General features: G+C 36.5%; 1 protein-coding gene across 5 annotated transcripts; it reads right to left on the bottom strand.

The window, feature by feature from the left end:
• Positions 1-714: 714 nt before the first annotated feature.
• LOC147405557 (sufE-like protein 2, chloroplastic) lies at positions 715-17082 on the bottom strand. Of its 5 annotated transcripts, none has more exons than XR_015175991.1 (2): positions 9743-9843; positions 715-828 (listed from the first exon to the last, which is right to left on the bottom strand). XR_015175991.1 is itself a non-coding variant. In XM_086433326.1 (2 exons), the coding sequence occupies exons 1-2, from the start codon at positions 16928-16930 to the stop codon at positions 764-766; spliced, it is 840 nt and encodes a 279-aa protein (XP_086289452.1). In that variant the 5' UTR covers positions 16931-17082; the 3' UTR covers positions 722-763. The 5 variants fall into 5 exon arrangements, 3 of the variants coding, with proteins under 3 accessions (XP_086289452.1, XP_086289454.1, XP_086289453.1); XM_086433326.1 differs by lacking the exon at positions 9743-9843 and adding an exon at positions 16210-17082 and having other exon boundaries at positions 722-882; XM_086433328.1 differs by lacking the exon at positions 9743-9843 and adding an exon at positions 16210-17082 and having other exon boundaries at positions 737-828.
• Positions 17083-23005: the final 5923 nt, after the last annotated feature.

Raw genomic sequence — 23005 nt, 5'->3', positions numbered from 1 at the left:
GTCACTCTCGATCTTAAGGTTTTATAATTTAACCTAAGTATGAAAATTCTATGTAAAAGATTCGAGGTGAACCATAAACCTCTTTGATAGTAAACACCAAATTTCTAGGTAGGAACTTTGAGAGTGGATGTGGACACGTTGCGGAACCACTATAAATTGTTTGTCTCGTGTTGTAAAAGTACCTCTATCAATTTACACTTAAATGAATGCATGCCATGACATGCCATCAATGTTTAAATTCTAAGTGAACTTCAATTGCATTGCAAACTAGAGATGCTAGATATAAACTATGAGAATGAATATAGGCATATTGCCAAACTATTATAGTCTTATGTCTTGTGTATGTTTTATGATTCTGAAATTTACACTTGAATGCCTTAAATGTCATGAGGTGCTATGAATGTCGAATAGGTAAATCTTATATAAATGAGCTATTCAATGACATGACAAAATGAATGTTTGAATTCCAAGTATATTTTCATTAAATGCATTTTAGAGACATAAGTGCAAAATCGATAATAGGTTAATGACATAAAATATATAGTGATATTATCAATTTAAGTTAAAATTGGATAAATCAAAAGAAATTTTAATTATCCTATTCACCCCTCCCCCTTCTAGGACTAGACACGGTACGAAGCCCAGTATTTTTAATTATAAGCTATAAGATCAAAAAAATGTCCAAAAAAAAAAATGAACAATGAATGAAAACTCACAATTATTAGCACAATTTTGTATGTAATCATGAAATTCAAGATTTCACTTATGGAGTCCCAATCATGTTTTGGATGTGCTTCAGCAATCTCTTCATTTCCCATGCTAGCAAATCTGCCAAATCAACTCGTGCTGGAATCAATGATCCCATATGTTTAAATCTTGTAACTGAGTAAAATATACAACATGAATAAGAATAAAGCACCCTAAGAATGGGGATGAAACACTACCGACCTTCACAAAATATACGAGCTCATGCTTTCCATCTCTAGCTAAGTGTTCATATATATAGAAAACATGCAAAGTTCAATATGTTATCCCCATCGAGATAGTACAAGAAAACAAAAGTTTTTTTTTTTTTGATAAATATAACTTGTATTAATTAAAAGAAGATAGGGAGGCTGAGATAGCCCCCAAACAACAAGAAAGGAGAAACAACAAAGCCAAGAAAAAGAAAACAAAAAAAAAAAAAAAAAACACAAAAACAACGGGGGGCTAAGCGCCACACATGATTTCCCAATTAAAAACAAAATCTTCGAAGCTAACTCCCTCGAAATCTTTCTTCAACTTGGACCAAAGAAAGAGTACTCCTAAAATCTCTAAGATCACTGAATGAGATGAGCTCTCCTTGCCTTGGAAAACTCTGTTGTTGCGCTCTCTCCAAAGGCCCCAAGTAATAACAAACGGAAGGATAGTCCAAAGAAATCTCTTTCTAGAGAAAAATATATTGAATCTCCACCCCTCCAGAAGCTCAAAGAAAGATAGAGGAAAAACCCAATCCATCTGGAACCGAGATAAGAAAAACATCCATATAACTCTGGAAAACGAACAATGAATCAGAATGTGATTGACTGACTCCCCATCCCTAGAACAAAGAAAGCAAAAGTTTGGAGTAATCCACCCTCGATAGATCAGATTATCCACCGTGAGAATTCTACCCAAAGAAGCAAGCCAAATAAAAAAAGACACCTTAGAAGGAACAAGATTGGACCAAACGACAGATGGAGCAAACGAAGTATCCCCCCTCGGTAACAAGCAATAGTAGTAGGACTTAACAGAGAACTTCTTATCCTTTGCCTTGATCCACTCCCTTCCGTCCTGCTCATTTTCTCTGACTTGGATAGAGTTAAGGAGATTTAGAAGAGATGTAACCTCCGTCAATTCCCAATCATTGAAGTTCCTCCTAAATCCCAGATCCCAAGAATCCGTGCTCCCGTCCCAAGTCAGGCATTGCCTTATGGAGTTATTTTTTTTCAAAGAGCAAGCGTACAAGGAAGGAAACTGAGTAGACAGAGATGAATTTCCGCACCATAAATCTTCCCAGAATCTGACCTTGTCCCCCGCCCAACTCTAAATCTAATTTCCTTTTCAAACTTATCCACACCCTTATAATACCCCTCCACACACCACACACCCCGTAAACTCCTGTAGCCTCTTCACTATACCAACCAAATCTCTTCTCACCATATTTAGCCTTGACCACTTTCCTCCACAGGTTATCTCTTTCTTCCCCAAATCTCCACAACCACTTGCCCAAAAGGGCTTTATTAGTGATTCTGAGCCCTCGAATCCCCAAACCTCCATTCTTCTTCGGAGTGCAAACCATCTTCCAATTCACCAAATGATACTTTCTACCACCATTATTATCATTCCACAGAAAATTCTTCATAAGTCTTTCAATCCTAACTTCCACTAATTAGGACAATGAAAACAGAGATAAAAAATAAATCGGAATACTCGTTAAAGTACTTTTAATCAACGTAACCTTACCCCCTTTTGAGAGATATTTAGCCTTCCAAGTACTCAATTTCTTCTCCATCTTCTCGATAACTCCCTCCCAAATATTTTTACTACAGTACAAAGCCCCTAAGGTAAACCTAAATAGGACGAGGGCAACATATCACTCCTGCAGCCCAAAGTAGCTGCTAAAACTGAAAGATTCGGCACCTCACCAACACCAAATAACTTGCTTTTCTGCAAATTGACATGCAGTCCCGAAATAGCCTCAAAACAGCCTAATAAAACCCGGAGAACTCTCACTTGATCTCTAGAATGATCTAAGAACACTAAGGTGTCATCTGCAAATTGCAAATGTGAAATCAAAGGACCCTCATTCGAAACTCTAAAACCGGATAATCTCCCTATCTCAACCCCCCTCCTGAACAATTTACCCAAGGCCTCAGTCACTATCAGGAATAAAAATGGGGATAATGGATCCCCCTGTCTCAAACCCCTAGAACTCCGAAAATACCCAGCCGGACTACCATTGACCAAGATGGAAAAAGAAACCGACGTTATACATTTCATAACCCACCCAATCCACCTAGAACCAAATCCCATCCTACCCAACATATACTCCACAAAATCCCAACTCACATGGTCATACGCCTTCTGCATATCGATTTTTCCTATTAGCCCCGCATTTTTATCTTTAATTCTCGAGTCTAGACATTCATTAGCCATTAACACCCCATCCAGAATTTGTCTCCCCCTAATGAAAGCACCTTGTTCAGGGCCAATTAATTTTTTCAACACTTCCTTCAATCTGTTAGCCAATACCTTGGATATAATCTTGTACACCGATCCCACCAAACTTATAGGTCTGAATTCACTCAAGTCAACCGCACCCACTCTTTTAGGAATCAATGCCACAAATGTACTGTTAAGGCCATAATCCAAGTATCCTTTCTCCTGTAACTCCCAAACCACCTTCATGAAATCTTCAGATATAACTTCCCAACAATGCTTGAAGAATTCCATTGTAAAACCATCCGGCCCCGGTGCTTTGTTCCCACCCATTGAAGCCACCACTAATCTCACTTCCTCTTCCCCAATCTGTCTTTCCAACCACCCACTTTCCTCATCAGTTAACCTATTGAATTCGATATTGTCCGGACGAGGTCTCCTATTCTCCCTTTCCTTGTAAAGATCTATGTAGTAACTCACTATTCCCTCCCTAATACTCTCTTCCCCTTCCACCAAATTCCCGTTGATCGTCAAATTGGCCATATGATTATATTTTCTATGATAATTGGCCACCTTATGGAAAAATTTCGTGTTATTATCACCCTCCTTGAGCCACTGAATCCTTGATTTTTGACGCCAACTTATCTCCTCCATTAATGCCACTCTTTGAAATTCTAACTTCAACTCCGTTCTTTTCACTCTTTCCTCTATTCCTAGGTCCCCCCTTTCCTCCTTATAATCTATATCCTCAATCTCCTTGAGAAGCTCTCCCTTTCTCATCTCTACCTTCCCCACTACTTCCTTATTCCACCTTTTCAATTTCTCTTTTAGAAATTTGAGCTTATTCTTGAAAACAACACCTGGATACCCCACCGTTGGACATTCACTCCACCAATCTTTAATTAAATCTGCAAAATTTGGGTGAATAAGCCACATGTTTTCAAATCGGAAAGGACTCGGTCTAGATCGGCAATGCCCCGCCTCAATAGTAATAGGAGTGTGATCCGAAACTAAACTCGGGGCTGCCGTGTGCACCACATTGCCAAACTTCTCCTCCCACTCCCCACTCACCAAAAATCTATCTATCCTGGACATCCTCGGGTCAGCTTGGTTGTTGGACCAAGTAAACCTCCTTCCTACTAAAGGTAAATCCATAAGAGCGAATCTATTCACAAAAGTATTGAAATCCCTCATCCCCTTAGTGATCCTGTGCCCCCCCTTCTTTTCCTCGGTGAATCTGATAACATTGAAGTCCCCCCCTAGAACCCAAGGCTTATCCCAATAACCCGCAATATCCTCCAACTCTTCCCAGAATTGATTTCTTTCCCTACTCACTGTTGGACCGTAAACCCCTGAAAAAACCCATTGAAAATCCTCATTCACACACTTACAAAGAATAGAAATGGAGAAAGCACCAACTAAATTGTCTATCACTTGGATAAAATCTTTATTCCACATCAGAATAATACCACCTGCGCTCCCCAAAGCTGGGAGAGCAACCCAACCAATATTACCTCTCCAAAGGTCCTTAATCAACTTGTCCTCACAAACCGAGAGCTTCGACTCTTGAAGAGTGACTAAGATAGGTCTTTGAGATTTGATAAATGTTTTCACTGCCGCCCTCTTCATCCTATCCCCCAACCCTCTCACGTTCCAAGATAAGATCTTCATCGACATAGAAACTACAACAATAACCCGGACCTACACCACAAACCAATTCTATAATTGCTCCGCCACCTTGCCCATTTTTGGCCTATATAACCTCTTCACTGATTCCATGGGCGCCACTACAACCACTTCATTCGATTGACCATCCCTGAAGGTTTGAATTTCTTGACTATCCGACACTTCTAGACCCTCTACTTCTACATCGACTCCATTATCCTTACTTAACTCCTTCAATTCTGCCTCTAGAAGAGCTCTATCCGTCGAATCCCCTATGACTACTCTTAAAATAAGAGAACAGTCTTTGTCATCTGTTTCAGGAACTATTCCAAACTCCTCCGCCATACACAAGGCTCGGCTAACTAGCCATTCAACTGTTTCCACCTCAGTTTGAACCAACAACTCCTTCTCCTGACTCAATTTCGACTCTTCTCTGTCATCCCAATATCCTTCGAAATACCCTTTTGTCTGACTCAAACCGGTCACTTCCTCCGACATCTGAGTTAAAGGAATCACCGACGAAAATTGACAAGAGTCATCTCTACTAATCTCCCGCACCTTATCCTCATCTTGAGAGCACTTACTGACTTGGTGGGAATCGATCAAGACTACAGAAGTCGGAGACCTGTTAACAAAGTACCAAGGACATACAGAAAAACAACAGGATGCCCAACCAACACCCTTACAAAAGGCCAACAAAGAATTGTTCAAGGAAGGAAGGAGAATAAAACCAAAAGGAGACGTTGAAGAGATTGAATTACCTTCCCTAGAAATTTCTTCTCGGCTATCCTGCCCCAAATGCATCATACTCAAGTTCCCTGGATCAAGCAACGATCCCAGAAGATTCCAAGAAGAATTGCTCAATCTATCCCATTTTTCTGTGTTTAAAAGAAGGGAGCCTGCTGAATGTCTATCCTTTATCTTAAACTTTTCTGGATCTTCGCGTCCTTCGCTGGTCTTCTCCTCTTTATCGCCTATCGAATCTGATGTAAGATTCCGAATTTTCCAACACTAACCACCTGATACTGCCCTCCTTCCCTCTCTGCTCTGCCGGCTAGTCGAAGTTCGAAATACCTCTTAGAAGTATTTTCGGAATCAACTCTCACTTCGTTCGTTGCACCCCAGATTCTACGTACCTCAGGTCCATCTCCGCGGTATTGTTTATGATATCTCTGGCTATCTTCTTCCGACAAAAGCTCCGATTCTCTATTACTCCCCTTGGCTTCCTTCGCTACCTTGTAGCCTTCTCTCACGGTGTTTAGAATTTGTGATAGTTTCTTCTTAATCTCCTCTGTTAACTTATACCAACTGAGCCCTCTCCCTAGATTTGAAGACCTCATAAATCTCCCTCTGGCTTGCTAAAATTTAAGCCCAACTTGTTTTCGAATTGCAAATGGGCCTACACAAGGCTTAGCAAACTGATTCCTCCACTTGGGTTTCCTACGCAGGCCTGGGCTCTGTCTCAAATCGAAGTTAACAACCGCTGGGCCTTCGCAGCCCATCCCTTCACATGCCGCAATCTGGGCCTCATTCTCCTCCGCTCCTGCCAGCCCACCTCTATTTCTTTGAGCCCCTGAACTACTTTGCCTCAAATCAATATTACCGTCAATTGGGCCTTCGCATCCCATCCCTTCACACTCCACAATCTGGGCCTCATACTCCTGCACTCCTACCAGACCACTAACATTATTTTGGGGCCCAGATCTGCTAACACCCAGCCCGCTCAAATGTTGTCCATTTTGCTCTACCATCCCATTAATGCGCAGCCACCTAGTGTACTCTAGGGTTTCTAGCTGCATTGCCTAACAACCTCCTCGTTTTGTCATTCTTACAAGCCCCCCTACGTGTCTGAATCTTTAAGTTGCTCTTGCCATGTGTTTTCATACTGACCCGAATTTTGAATTTACACCTGATTGAAGACTTTAAACGCACGCCCCTGTCCTTTGGATTTGATACAACCCGATCCAACTTGTTATCTCCAGGCCTCTTCTTCTCCAGCTGACACTTCCCCTCCATCTTTTGTAAACGGACCTCCTCCACCTGACCTTGTGAACCTCTCTCTATTGGATTGTTATTCCCGTCCTCAACTCCTTTTTCAACTCCTTTCTTTCACTTTCCTCCCCTACCAACTCGATCCCAACCATATAGCGAAAACCACCCATCCAAACATACAGTCCACGCGGCATCTTCCATGGAGCACCACCCACTTTGAGCCTCACTATATCCAATTTTGAGCGACGAAGAGTGACCGAATCCACCTCTAACAGCCCTCCCAGTTGTTGTCCAATCTCCCTGAACACCTGATTCATCCAAAGATGGAAAGGAAGCCCATAGACGCTAACCCAGACTCCACCTTCCTTCCATTCTAGTTTGATAGAGTTGCATCCGGCAAACCATGGGTTTAAGCTGAATGTACTGTTCCCTACTACCATTGTTCTACTCGCACCCACCTTCAAGAATGCTGCTCTACTATCCAACATCAACATCTTTTTAGTTGGTTCCCAATCTAACAGTTTAAACATCGAGGATTGGGAGTATGCTACCTTCATAATCTCCAAAAACCCCTCCCAATCTGCCTCCACAGAACTTGAGCTACAAATAAACGACCATCTCCATCTACCAAACATTAACCCATTGTTGTAATCTTGTTTAACCATCGGATTTTGGGCTTGCTTAGTCGAAAAAGTGTTCTTCCCCTCTGCCTTATTAGCATTTGAGCTCTTAAGTTCTGTTTTGGAAGTAGATGATCTATTAAGTACTTGAACCCATGACAAAGTCTTCCCTCCATCCTCCACTGTGCCCTTCATCTTCTCATCTGGAATGATTATTGATTTAAAAGCGATGCTTACCACCCCCCACCCATTGCCTCCTCTGCCTTCTGGGAACATTACCCCTCGAGATCGGAACCTCTCCGAAAACTGTTGTAACTTCAGATATCTCCCATTAGAATTCTGCTCTTCCTGTATCATAAATATTCGGCCCTCCCTCGAGAACTTGGCTCGAAACAGCTTTGTCGAGATTCTTGCTGCGTCGAGTTGATCAGAAACCCATATTGCTTCATCTTCCCACAAATGAAGGCTAGATTCGAACCTTTTACCCTTCTCCTTAACCTCGAACCCTCTCCTCCGTAGATTCCAAACTTCCTTAAATTCGAAAATCTTACTCTCAATCTGTAACTGGACCATTGTTCTTACTTCTCAATTTATTCAATTTTAAGGTATCATTTATACTAGGTGAGGAGCATGTCAAGCTCAGGTAATGACATTACAAATTGATTGGGAGGTAAACAAAAGTTTCTAATTAAAACACTAGTGAAAACATTTAATGGGAAAATTATGGTTTTTACTTGCACAAAATCAGTAACAGACAAAATTGGGTCAATTGATCCTAAACCAAAGGAGCATATTGGCAGAAAATCATATCATTCATTTGAGTCATGCTGGAGTAACATTGAAACTGACATCGTTTGGGACATTGGTGTACACAAAATCATAGATGCTTCTCACTCGTATCTCGATGAAAAGAATCTATGGTCTGTACCCACATCCACATCAGCAATGTCCCAAACGATGTCAATGTCACTTCGGCATTTTCCAATTCATTTATCACTAAATAAACATGGACACCCGAAAGCAACAACGTGAAGAACAAACTTATAGAAAAGGAAATAGAGTTGGTTATCTTGAGTTGTGTAGGTAAACTTCCTTTTGTGTTTACAGAATGTATTTTAAATGCAAAAAAGTTCAGTAATTTGTGTTGAGAACATCAACGCTATCATCATCGTCATTTTTGTCTTCCTCATCATGATCATCATCTTTACCTCAAGGCACGCCTCTTCCTATCTTTTCTTACTACCTCCACCTACATCAGTTCTTGCCTTCCTCCTGTCCAGTTCTTGAAACGGTTAGCCTCTCAAGACTATAGCCTCAATATGCTACAATAAGGCATAAACTTCAGCCAGTTGAGGCATACACCTTGTCGCCATAGCCTTAGGTGTCAAAGGCCATAACCTCAAATGTACAAGAAGATTGGAAACCTCACCCCCCTATATTCATCATCATCATCATCAAAGCCTTTTTCCAAAGATATGGGGTTAGCTAAAATTTGTGCCTCTCAATCTTTGGGGAAACTTTTTTTGCTTGTTTCCCTGAAATAACCCTACTGATGTTATGGTATTGCAAAAATGACCTAATTGCATTTTGCTTGAAAATATCCCTGGTTAAAGTAAATCTCAACTTGTTTATGTTATTTGAGAAAATTTTCAAATCAAAGGATTCAAGCCCTAATTTGGTTTATGATTTATACTCATCAATTGTTGAATCATGTTGATGACACTATATATCAAGTGTTTGGCTTGAAATTGTCCCTCGTTATGGTAAATCACAACAAAAGAAGAGCTAGCATGCTTGTTTATCCATTTATTTTACTTTTATGATGAAATAACTTTTTACAAATTTATTATGATATTTTAAGAGCTTTTTTTAAAATAATTGAGGTTTACAAACTGCATCAAGGCTTACACATCGCCTCATTAAGGCATATTGCCTCAAGTATGTCTCATAGCTTCTTAAACCTTAATTTCTCCTTTTTAGATCCTTCGACTTATACCAATGCCTCACTGATATTAAAATTTTAATTTGTAGTTAATTTGGGTCGCCAATTTTTTTCAAATAACTTCTAATGCAAAAATGGAAACCCAAACTGTCTCTTGATGTTACTTCTTGTTTTCACCTCATTTGGCCTGTTTTCTAATAATTCCAAATCAGTTCTTTCTACGTCGTATTACATTCAAGCGTACAACCTCATTTGGAAACACAAGCATATAATATATATTTGCATAAATAAGAAAAACAAACAGAGGCAAGTTACAAAATCAAGGAAGGCATGGCATCATTACCCTGAAGTTCATCCGTGGATAGAACCAGAGGACTGAAAGGATCAACGAGTGGTTTCTCCTCTCTCGGAAACGAGAATTTTAGTCCTTTTTTGCATACTAATTGTGGGGGAAAATTCTTGAGCACGGACACGTGGCTCGATCAGGGGCCAAGATTAATGATTTGAGGTCGTGGCTCGGTTTATTAACCCCGACGAATGCTTCTATACGAAGCTCGGAGCTAGGCCATCAGCCAGTGAAGCGGTCCGGGCAACTGCCTCTTAGGTCGGTATGACAAGCCTGACAGGCGTGCCAGCAATAGACAGCCAGCTCTAACAACCCACGTCATGTCAGGCCAACTCTGACTTTCTCAGAAGTGATGGGGCAGTTGCAACAACTCCTGCAGCTGACATGTCAGGGAGTAAGCTAACTACCCCAAGTCACCTCAAGGGGTGGCACAGAAAACGATCAAGTTGAACGCCTATATAAGGAAGAAAACTACGAGTAAAAGAGGTTCGAATGCTCCTTCTCTAAACACACTACACTGATCAATTTTGCTAACTTGATCGTCGGAGTGGGCTGTTTTGCAGGTCCCCCGAGCTTAAAGAGAAGGAAAGTGTAGAGCCATTTCGTGCATCTACACTAATCAATACATTATGCCATGTATTCACCCTCGAATGTGCTCGACCGTGCAATCCCACATTCAACGCGACCAAATCTTCCGTCTTCACCTTTACAACCTCATCTGGATAGGCTCCATCAAGAATCCAAATCAAACATGAACAGAACCCTTTCGTGATCTCCGAATCACTATCAGCAGAGAATCTCATCCTCCCTAACTCATCCAATCTTGAAACCAACCAAACTTCGACGGAACAACCCGTGACACGATTCAATGGAATACGATCCGACTCGTCCAATAAAGGAAGAAGACATGCGTAATGTAAGAGGCGTTTAACACGATCTATCGGTTCGGATAGAGATTGGAACTCGGATACAACTAATTGTAGCTTGTAGATTGCAACATCAGAGTTCTCTAATGGAGTTTTCGACACCATCGAGCATGAAACAGAAGATCGAGGGTTTTGAGTATCAGATTTCAGAGGAAACAACGAAGACGAATCACATTTCGTGGATTTCAAGAACAATCTCATCTTTTTCTCTCTAAAGTATCTCACACGAATCGACCTAGGGTTAGGGTAAGGGTTCCATAGTTTTATGAAGTAAGGCGAAGAAGATGAAGGTTTCGCCACGAAGGTTGTGAGGTTCATTTTAACAGAACTTCGAAGATATCCGTACAGTTTGGAGAGAATGAAGACGGACGTTTGCTAAGCTACGCTGGTGGTGTGATGATCCTTATACTGCGCACCCATCATTGGAAAAAATCTACGAATGACAAGCATTGGAAGAAGTACAGAGTCCAGGGCTCAGTCAGCCTTGTATTCGTAGAAGGCAAAAGGAAATGCTGCCACGAAAGAAAGAACAGAATTTGGGGTTTAAACGTACCGTTATTTCCGTTATGTTACCGTTATATTTTAAATATTACAAAGAGTGGGAATGGGAACTTGGTTTCTTTAGCACACCAGATTTTTATGTATAGTACACCAATTAGTGAAATTATACATTATATACTAAATTGATCGGATTTAATTGCCAATAACATAATCAAAGTGTTTTGTCCTATTTAGACTAAAAGTTTGAGACCATCCTCACAAAAAATAAGCTCATTCTATAACTTCTAATCCCAATTTCGAAGTTGAAGAATTGTGGACCGTCAATTTTTACCATTAATTTGTAAAGCATTTTTTATGAGCTTGGAAGTTTCGAAATAGGCTGATTTTTTTGTGAGGATGATCTCCTCACTATACATATCATTCTCACAAATATATCAGCCCATTTTGAAACTTTAGTCATATATGACAAAATTTTGACTATCGAACACTGCCCATATTAGATTTAGGATTAAAGAGACATCAATTGAACTCAACTTTTAGGATTTCTTAAAAGGTTTTTTTAAAGAAAATTGTAAGAGAAGAAATATGAGAGAAAGGGAGGGAATAAGATCAAGAAATATAGTGGGACCGAGTAAGGTGAAATGAATTTGATTTCAAAAAAGATTGATGTTGGAGTGACCTCAGTGGAAGACATCTTGATGTGGTGGTGCGTGCATGCTTGTAGATACGTTTCTTCAAGATACGAGTAAAATGCATCTACGAATATGCACGTGCCACCACGTCAAGATGTCCCCCGTGTGTCCCATTGAGATTACTCCAGCACGACTCTTCAAAAAAACATATTAAAATATCTAAGATTTAAAGAAATTATTTTTTCCAAACAAAAAAAGTGACTATATAAGAAACTCTAGATTTTAAAAATCTCCACCAACCAAATTTTCTCAAACCTCTCTCTCTCTCTCTACACATTTGGAGGAAAACAAAGGAATTCATTCATTTGTTAGGAGAACAAGAAAAAGCGTGAGTCATCATGATAAATAATAATAATAAAGAATGACTATCTATAACGGAATATTATTTTAATTAAAAAAAAATTGGTGTGCTATAACTAAAACTCACAAGTTTTCTAAAATGAAATAAACACTTGTCTGCAATAACAAATTCTCATCCCAAATATTTGGGATTTGTTAAACGAATCAATTTCCTCCCTTCGACTTTGTTAAGAGTCAAATCTTTTGTTATTGAGGCTCTACTTGGTACCAAGCAAATCATTTGCAACACTTTCTGGGCTACAAATTATTTGCAATGCAAAAAAATTTCAAAATATAACCAAACATCTGTAAATTAGATTCCAACAAATCATTTGCATTTGCAAATGATTTGCTTCGAATCAATTAGGGCCTAAGAGTGAATCATTTTGATTTCACTACCAACATTCATGTTCTTTTGGATGTTCAATTTCTTCAACTATTTTAAGATGGGTTCCTTAACAAGTACGGGGCACATGTTAAGAAGCCTTAAATACACCTCCAAACTTTATTTTCATGTCAAAAATACCCTCAAAAACTTATTTCCAAGGTGCAGTTAATGCATATTAACATGTCTCCTAAGCACCCACGTTAACAAAACCCTTTAATGAATTACTTTTCGTGATACATTTACATTTGTCAACATTACACAACACAAGTTTCACTTTCCTACACATCATTTGTTTGCTCTTGTAAATGATTACTATAATACTTCTCTTTCATCAAATCTTTCTAATCTTATATTTTATTATATAGATTTTTCTTTTTTCAAATGGTGGACAACGAAATCATATTGAACCACTAAGTTAATAAGAGCAATTTAGAAAGAACATATTATTAAATGTTCATGGTCTAGCCTCATCAATTGAGCCGCCTCAATGATTATAGAGTGGGTATGACATGTAAGAAGAAGACTGGCTAAGCCGCCCATGATTCATGGGTTCAACTCATCCTGATTAGGCATCTCAATCTGTTAAATGTAATTTTCTTTAACCACTTATATAAAATAATTTTCTAATCAATAAAATAAAAATAAAAATAAAAATAAAATGAAAATATGTCAGTGTTGACGTCAAAACGCATAAACATTAGGATTTCGATAAAATTAAATTATGATAAATAAAGGGTCAGGATATGTAGACTTGTGAAAATGGAACTCATATGTTCACATACAATCTTGACTATGTAAATGCAAAATCTAAGATCAAGATGACATATGCATCTTGAGAAGGCATTTTGTATCTCTAAGATAAATCCCAATCCTTGGGTTTCTTGTTTACACAATGGATTGAGATTGTGTGTGAATAAGTGTCTTTTATAGAGTGACAATGATTGTGCTTGGCATTGTTTAAGATAACGATAACGGAAGGAAAATAACGGGGACTTTGTTGACACATTTCATTTTTAAAAAATAAATGTGTTACATTACAATGGAGTAAGGTCTTATCTTTCCATACTTGGGATGCTTTTCACTTTATCTAAATCAAAATTCATTTTCACTAACATATGGGATATGCCATCTTTCATTCCATTAAAAAATTTATTAGTTTTTCTTTTTCTTCAAAAAATTAATAAAATAATGTTGATTTTGTTGGTTATTAAAAAAAAGTAGTTTATCAAAAATTAAAAAGATTAAAAATGTTGGGACTGTCCAATGTTTTACATTGATTTTGATAATTTTAAAAAAATTATAATTTACTCAATAATAAATAATAAATAAATAAAATCAATGTTATTTTGATCATCCCCCCCCCCCCTTTTTTTCTGGACATTGTTTTCAAGGCAAGTAAGCCAACTGGTTTTGATCCCAAGTGTGGGAACAACACGTCACACCTCACCGACTTAGCAAAGTTAACCATGCAACAGTTGGTGAGATGGACATGACCATGTCTCAGGAAGCGGAGGTTTTGACTTCAAAACCCCCCTTATTGGTCACTCTCAGGGATTTAACCCAAAAATTCCCTGACGCTAGTGGGGGAGGAGATTGAACATGTTCCGAAGATTAGTCAAATGCTCTAAGAGACTCAGACATCTTGATTCAAAAAAAAAAACTTAGCTAAGTTGGCACCATTGTCAAGGGTTGTTAAAGGAGATGGATAGAAAGCCTCTATTGAGATGTTGGTGTTGTGATAAATGTCTTGAATATGGTGTTAGGTCTGTCAATGGATTTGGATTAGACTCGATCAAATAACTTCGGGTTGGGATCGATGTTTTGGATTCTGACAAGGTTTTGATCCGATATCTTATTGGATTGGATCTGGAACAACCATGTCCCGATCTGATAATATGTTAGAAAGTATATAAATTATATTATATATTTATTGAGATGTATGAAGTTTATTTAGATTTTGTTATAAAATTGGATTGGCCCAATTCGAGCGATTATTAATAGATCGGATTTGGATCTTAATATTGAGTTTGATAAAACCCGATCTGATCCTTATTGCATCGATACCAAATCAACCCTAATTCGTTCCGAACCTGATCCGTTGACAGCCCTTGTTGTTAGATCAACATTAAAGTTTTGTACATTTACACTAGGGGTCCAACTTGGTCCGATTCAAACAGAGAATCGAATCAAACCGATAGCTTTGGGGTAGTTTGGTTCAGTTTGGAATAAGTTGCGGTTCGATTCCAAATTACAAAAATGGAGAATTGATCAATTTGGTTCAGTTCTCAAATCAAGCTTGTATAGAACTGAACCCTTATGCAATATATATATATATATATATGAATTATTTTAAGAGTTAGGACATATATTAATGATCTTTTATGGATAAACTAATGATTATCTATGGATAGATTAGTGATTTATTTTATGAAATGTTATGTTTACTTTTTTCATTAAAAAATGTTACTTACAATTTATAGAATATTGACAACCCATAGAACCAAACCGACTTTAAGTTGGTTAGGTTCCAATGAAATTTAGTTCGGTTTTGATTCTTATATAGTGAAACTGACCTATGTGGGTTCCATACTAATTTGACCTCAAACCGAACCAAGTTGCACTCCTAATTTATACCCACATTAGGGAACGATGTGTGCAATGCAAGTCCTGAGCTATTCAGGCCTCAAAATCTTAGCCAAGGCCCATCCCATCTAATGGTCTGACCAAATAAAAATAAAGCCATGTTCAAACTTTACTAATAAGCATTCAGGCCTATTTACAGACCCAACTAGTTGAATCCTGATTTCAAATATATTTTTCTTATATATAAGTTAAAAAAATATAGTTGTAATATATTATAATAGGATCAGGATCCCTTGACTCCTAAGAATGACTCATGAAAAAAATGCATCATCCCAACCCTTTAAATGAAAAATCCAATGATTGAGATTTAACTTTTGTATAAGTATCTCCGAGATTCGTGTTATCAAAATACTTATAAAATCTCAACCATTGTATTTTATGTTTAAAGGGTTAGGATCATATGTGTTTTTTCATGAGTCAATCTTAAGAGTCAACGGATCCCAACCCATCATAATATAAGTTATTAGTCAGGGATGCACCGATGGACCATGAAGAGGACTTTTGCAATTTTACATTCTGTTACTTGTTAAGAGAATTTTAGAGCGTTTTTTAAAATAATTGAAGTTTATAAACTGCATCGAGGCTTACACATCGCCTCGTTAAGGCAAATTGCCTCAAGTGTGTCTCATAGCTTCTTAAACCTTAATTTCTCCTTTTTAGACCCTTCAACTTACACCAATGCCTCACTGGTATTGAAATTTTAATTTGTAGTTAATTTGGGTCGCCAATTTTTTTCAAATAACTTCTAATGCAAAAATGGAAACCCAAACTGTCTCTTGATGTTACTTCTTGTTTTCACCTCATTTGGCCTGTTTTCTAATAATTCCAAATCGGTTCTTTCTACGTCGTATTACATTCAAACATACAACCTCATTTGGAAACACAAGCATATAATATATATTTGCATAAATAAAAAAAAAAAAAAAAAACAAACAGAGGCAAGTTACAAAATCAAGGAAGGCATGGCATCATTACCCTGAAGTTCATCCGTGGATAGAACCAGAGGACTGAAAGGATCAACGAGTGGTTTCTCCTCTCTCTCGGAAACGAGAATTTTAGTCCTCTTTTGCATACTAATCAATACATTATGCCATGTATTCACCCTCGAATGTGCTCGACCGTGCAATCCCACATTCAACGCCACCAAATCCTCCGTCTTCACCTTTACAACCTCATCTGGATAGGCTCCATCAAGAATCCAAATCAAACATGAACAGAACCCTTTCGTGATCTCCGAATCACTATCAGCAGAGAATCTCATCCTCCCTAACTCATCCAATCTTGAAACCAACCAAACTTCGACGGAACAACCCGTGACACGATTCAATGGAATACGATCTGACTCGTCCAATGAAGGAAGAAGAGATGCGTAATGTAAGAGGCGTTTAACACGATCTATCGGTTCGGATAGAGATTGGAACTCGGATACAACTAATTGTAGCTTGTAGATTGCAACATCAGAGTTCTCTAATGGAGTTTTCGACACCATCGAGCATGAAACAGAAGATCTAGGGTTTTGACTATCAGATTTCAGAGGAAACAACGAAGACGAATCACATTTCGTGGATTTCAAGAACAATCTCATCTCTTTCTCTCTAAAGTATCTCACACGAATCGACCTAGGGTTAGGGTTCCATAGATTTATGAAGTAAGGCGAAGAAGATGAAGGTTTCGTCACGAAGGTTCTGAGGTTCATTTTAACAGAACTTCGAAGATATCAGTACAGTTTGGAGAGAATGAAGACGGACGTTTGCTAAGTTACGCTGGTGGTGTGATGATCCTTAAACTGCGCACCCATTGTTGGAAAAGATCTACGAATGATCAGCATGGAAGAAGTACAGAGTTTCGGGATCAGTCAGCCTTGTATTTATAGAAGGCAAAAGGAAATGCTGCCACGAAAGAAAGAACAGAATTTGGGGTTTAAACGTACCGTTATTTCCGTTATGGTACCGTTATGCTTTAAATATTACAAAGAGTGGGAAGTGGGAACTTGGTAGGCGTTTGGATAGGACTCCTTGGCTACTTCTGACTCTTGCGGGGAGTTAGAAGTCGTTTGGATGCGTTTGTATGAACTACTCTTTCGAAGAGCTACTCCGCGCAAGAGCAAGAAATTACTCTTTATGAAGAAGTCAAGAAAACCTATTTCTCAAAACTCTTCTTGCGGGGAGTCAAAATCTAGCGGTTCGTTTTACCAAAATACCCCTAACTTTATTAATTTTCTATGAAAATATTTCTAATTCATTTGCCCTTAAATCAAACAAAAGAAACATTATTAATATTAATTTTTTTTTTTTTAATTTTGAGTATAATGGATTTAAACACATTATATTAATATTTAATATTTAAAATATTATATTATATTAATATTTATTATATTATATTATATTAATATTTATAGTTAAACACATTATATTAATATTTATATTATATTATATTATATTATATATTTATAGTTAAAATGTCAAAAAAAATATAGTTTGAAGGCATATTATGACACTAAAAGACAGTCTGTCAATTTTTTTTAAAATTTTGAGTATAATGGATTTAAACACATATTATATAATATTTAATATTTAAAATATTATATTATATTATATTAATATTTATTATATTATATTATATTAATATTTATAGTTAAAATGTAAAAAACAGTATAGTTTGAAGGCATCTTATGACAAAAGACAGTCTGTCAATTTTTTTTTTAATATTATGTCATATTATGTCAAAAACAGTCAGTCAATTTTTTTTTTTTTTTAATTTTAAGTATAATGGATTTAAACATATTATATTAATATATTTAATATTTAAAATATTATATTATATTATATTAATATTTATAGTTAAAATGTAAAAAACATATAGTTTGAAGGCATATTATGACACTAAAAGATAAAAAACAGTAACTGGTATAATATAAGGGTATTCTAGTCTTTTTTCTAGAAGTCATGAGAAGTCAGTATGGTTCCCAAACAAACTTCCAGCACAAAAGTACTTCTGCCAGTACTTCATAGAGTTGATTGCCAAACGCCATTTCTGCACATAATTACTTTTCCAACTCCTCCATAGAGTACTTCAGCTCCTGTTCTTTGGAAGAGTAGTTCTGCTCCTGGTATCCAAACAGGCCCTTGGTTTCTATAGCACACCAGATTTTTATGTATAGTACACGAATTAGTGAAATTATACATTATATATTAAATTGATCGGATTTAATTGCCAATAACATAATCAAAGTGTTTTGTCCTATTCAGACTAAAAGTTTGAGACCATCCTCACAAAAAATAAACCCATTCTGTAACTTCTAATCCCAGTTTCGAAGTTCAAGAATTGTGGACTGTCAATTTTTACCATTTATTTGTAAAGCATATTTTATGAGTTTGGAAGTTTCGGAATAGGCTGATTTTTTTTTGTGAGGATGATCTCCTCACTATGCAAATCATCCTCACAAAAATATCAATCCATTCTGTAACTTCTAATCCCAATTTTGAAGTTGAAGAATTGTGAATAGTCAATTTTTACCATTAATTTGTAAAGCATTTTTTTTTTAGTTTGGAAGTTTCGGAATAAGCTGATTTTTTTGTGAGGATGATCTCCTCACTATACAAATCATCCTCACAAAAATATCAACCTATGTCGAAACTTTAGTCATATATGACAAAATTTTGATTATCAAAAACCGTCCATAGTAGTTTTAAGATTAAAGAGACATCAATTGAACTCATCTTTTAGGATTTCTTAAAAGGGTTTTTTTTTAAGAAAATTGTATGAGAAGAAATATGAGACAAAGGGAGGGAATAAGATCAAGAAAGGTAGTGGGACGGAGTAAGGTGTAATGAATTTGATTTCAAAAAAGATTAATGTTGGAGTGACCTCTGGGAGACATCTTGATGTGGTGGTGTGTGCATGCTCATATATACATTTCTTCGATATAGGAGTAAAATGCATCTACGAACATGCGCGCGCCACCACGTCAAGATGTCCCCCATGTATCCCCCACGGAGATCACTCTAGCACGATTCTTCAAAAAAACATATTAAGATATCTTAGATTTAAAGAAATTATTTTTTTCAAACAAAAAAGTGACTATATAAGAAACTCTAGATTTTAAAAATCTCCACCAACCAAACTTTCTCAAACCTCTCTCTAGAGAGAGAACATTTGGAGGAAACACAAAGGAATTCATTGATTTGTTAGGAGAAGAAGAAAAAGTGAGAATCATCATGATAAATAATAATAATAAAGAATGACTATCTATAACGGAATATTATTTTAATTAAAAAAAATTGGTGTGTTATAACTAAAACTCACAAGTTCTCTAAAATAAAATAAACACTTGTCTGTAACAACAAATTCTCATCCCAAATATTTGAGAGTTGTTAAACGAATCAATTTCCTCCCTTCAACTTTGTTCAAAGTCAAATCTTTTATTATTGAGGCTCTACTTGGCACCAAGCAAATCATTTACAACACTTTCTGGACTGCAAATTATTTGTTAAAATTTTTGAAAGATTTAAGAGATTTGTGCAAATAATTTGCAATGCAAAAAAGTTTCAAAATATAACTAAACATCTGTAAATTAGATTCCAACAAATGATTAGCTTCGTATCAAATAGGGCCTAAGAGTGAATCATCCAGTTTTCACTACCAACATTCATGTTCTTTTGGATCTTCAATTCCTTCAACTATTTTAAGATGGGTTCCTTAACAAGTACGGGGCACATGTTAAGAAGCCTTAAATACACCTCCAAACTTTATTTTCATGTCAAAAATGCCCTCAAAAACTTATTTTTTTTTAAAGTGCAGTTAATGCATATTAACATGTCTCCTAAGCACACACAAGTTAACAAAACCCTTTAATGAACTACTTTTCGTGATACATTTACACTTGTAAACATTACACAAACACAAGTTTGACTTTCCTACACATCATTTGTTTGTTCTTGTTAATGATTACTATAATACTTCTCTTTCATCAAATCTTTCAAATCTTATATTTTATTATATAGATTTTTCTTTTTTCAAATGGTGGACCTCAAAATCATATTGAACCATTAAGTTAGTAAAAGCAATTTAGAAAGAAAATGTTATTAAATGTTCATGGTGTAGCCTCATCAATTGAGCCGCCTCAATTATTATAGAGTGGGTGTGACATGTAAGAAGAAGACTGGCTCAGCCGCCTCCATGATTCATGGGTTCAACTCATCCTGAATAGGCATCTCAATCTGTTAAATGTAATTTTCTTTAACCACTTATATAAAATAATTTTCTAATCAATAAAATAAAATAAAATAAAAATAAAAATAAAAATAAAATGGAAGTATGTCAGGGTTGACGTCAAAACGCATAAACTTTAGGATCTCGATAAAACTAAATTAGGATAAATAAAAGGTTAGGATCTGTAGACTTGTGAAAATGGAACTCATATGTTCACACACAATCTTGATTATATAAATGCAAAATCCAAGGGTCAAGATGACATATGCATCTCGAGAAGGCATTTAGTATCTCTAAGATAAATCTCAATCATTGGATTTATTGTTTACACAATGGATCGGGATTGTGTGTGAATAAGTGTCTTTTATAGAGTGATGATGATTGTGCTTGGCATTGTTTAAGATAACGATAACGGAAGGAAAATAACGGGGATTTTGTTGACCCATTTCATTTTTGAAAAATAAATGTGTTACGTTACAATGGAGTAAGGTCTTATCTTTGCATACTTGGGATGCTTTTCACTTTATCTAAATCAAAATTCATTTTTACTAATATATGGGATATGCCATCTTTCATTCCATTAAAAAAATTATTAGTTTTTTTTTTTTTTTTCTTCAAAAAATAAATAAAATAATGTTGATTTTGTTGGTTATTAAAAAAAAGTAGTTTATCAAAAATTAAAAAGATTAAAAATGTTGGGACTGTCCAATGTTTTACATTGATTTTGATAATTTTTGAAAAATTATAATTTACTTGATTATAAATAAATAAAATCAATGTTATTTTGATCCCCCCTCCCCCTCTCTTTTCTAGACATTGTATTCAAGGCAAGTGAATCAACTGGTTTTGATCCCAAGTGTGGGAACAACCCTTCACCAACTTAGCTAAGTTAACCATGAAAAGGTTGGTGAGATGGACATGGCCATGTCTCAGGGAGCAGAGGTCTTGACTTTGAAACCCCACTCATCGGTCACTCTCAGGGATTTAACCCAAAAATTCCTTGATGCGTATGGGGGAGGAGACTGAACATGCTCCGAAGATTAGTCGGGTGCTCTAATAGGCCCAGACACCTTGATTCCAAAAAAAAAAAAAACTAATCTAAGTTGGGCACCATCGTCAAGGGTTGTTAAAGGAGGTGGATACAAAGCCTCCATTGACATGTTTGTGTTGTGATAAATGTCTTGAATATGGTGTTAAGCCTATCAATGGATTTGGATCAGACTCGATCAAATAACTTCGGGTTGGGATCAATGTTTTGGATTCCGATAAGCTTTTGATCCGATATCTTATTGGATCGGATCTGGAACAACCATGTCCCAATCCGATAATATATTAGAAAGTATATAAATTATATTATATATTTATTGAGATGTATAAAGTTTATTTAGATTTTGTTATAAAATCGGATCGGCCCGATCCGAACAACTGTTAATGGATCGGATTTGGATCTTAATATTGAGTTTGATAAAACCCGATTTGATCTTAATTGCATCGATACCAAATCAACCCTAATCTGTTGGCAACCCTTGTTGTTTGATCAACATTGAAGTTTTGTACATTTACAGTAGGGGTTCAACTTGGTCCAGTTCAAACAGAGAATCGAACCAAACCGATAGCTTTGGGGTGGTTTGGTTCAGTTTGGAACAAGTTACGGTTCGATTCCAAATTACAAAAATGGAGAATTGATCAATTTGGTTTAGTTCTCAAATCAAGATTGTATAGAACCGAACCCTTATGCAATATATATATATATATATATGAATTATTTTAGGAGTTAGGAAATATATTAATGATCTTTTATGGATAAAATAATGATTTTCTATGGATAGATCACTGCGTCAAAACAGTAAATTTTTCGACATTACTGTAACGTTAAATTCAGCAGCCCAAATCCATCATTTATATTTCGTCGATCCACATCCCACGTTTAGGTCCATAAGATAATTTGACAGGCTTAACTCACCGAATTTTTTTCCCTCGTTTTAACGGCCCATCGTCAACGAACTCTCCCTCTCTCATTTGGTTTTTTCTCCCCAAATTTTCGAGGTTCTCTCTATAAGTTTCTCATCTCCCTCTCTCTGTCTCGATCTCTCCTTTCTCTGTAACTCTCTCAATCTCTCGATCTCTCCTCTCTCTGTAACTCTCTCGATCTGTAAGTCTCTTGATCTCTCCGCTATTTGTAAGTCTCTCTCGATCTCCCATCTTTCTGTCTTGGATCTCTCTCTCACAGCTATTTTCGATTGATTGATTCAGAAAATTATTGATCATCTTCTTCGACTTAAGCTCAAATCGAATCACTGAAGATCAAATCCTCTCGATCTCATTGTCATCTGTGCCTTCCAAGAACTGAAACTCAAATCGAAGAACTGAGCTCAAATCCTTGATCTTCTCTTCTCAGCCAACTATTTTCAAAGCTCAAATTGAGATAACCATTTGATTGGTTCAGTTCCAGTAAGTATTCTCTCATATTTCTTCTCCTTATTCATCATTCATCAATTTTCTCTTGTTTATAGGGTTTTTTTAAATAGTTCGATTGATTTTGTTTAATTTTTTCTCAATA

Source organism: Akebia trifoliata, chromosome 3, assembly GCF_017979445.1.
Source record: "Akebia trifoliata isolate Shusen 1 chromosome 3, ASM1797944v1, whole genome shotgun sequence".
Classification (NCBI taxonomy): domain Eukaryota; kingdom Viridiplantae; phylum Streptophyta; class Magnoliopsida; order Ranunculales; family Lardizabalaceae; genus Akebia; species Akebia trifoliata.
This window is presented reverse-complemented; position numbering and strand designations above follow the sequence as displayed.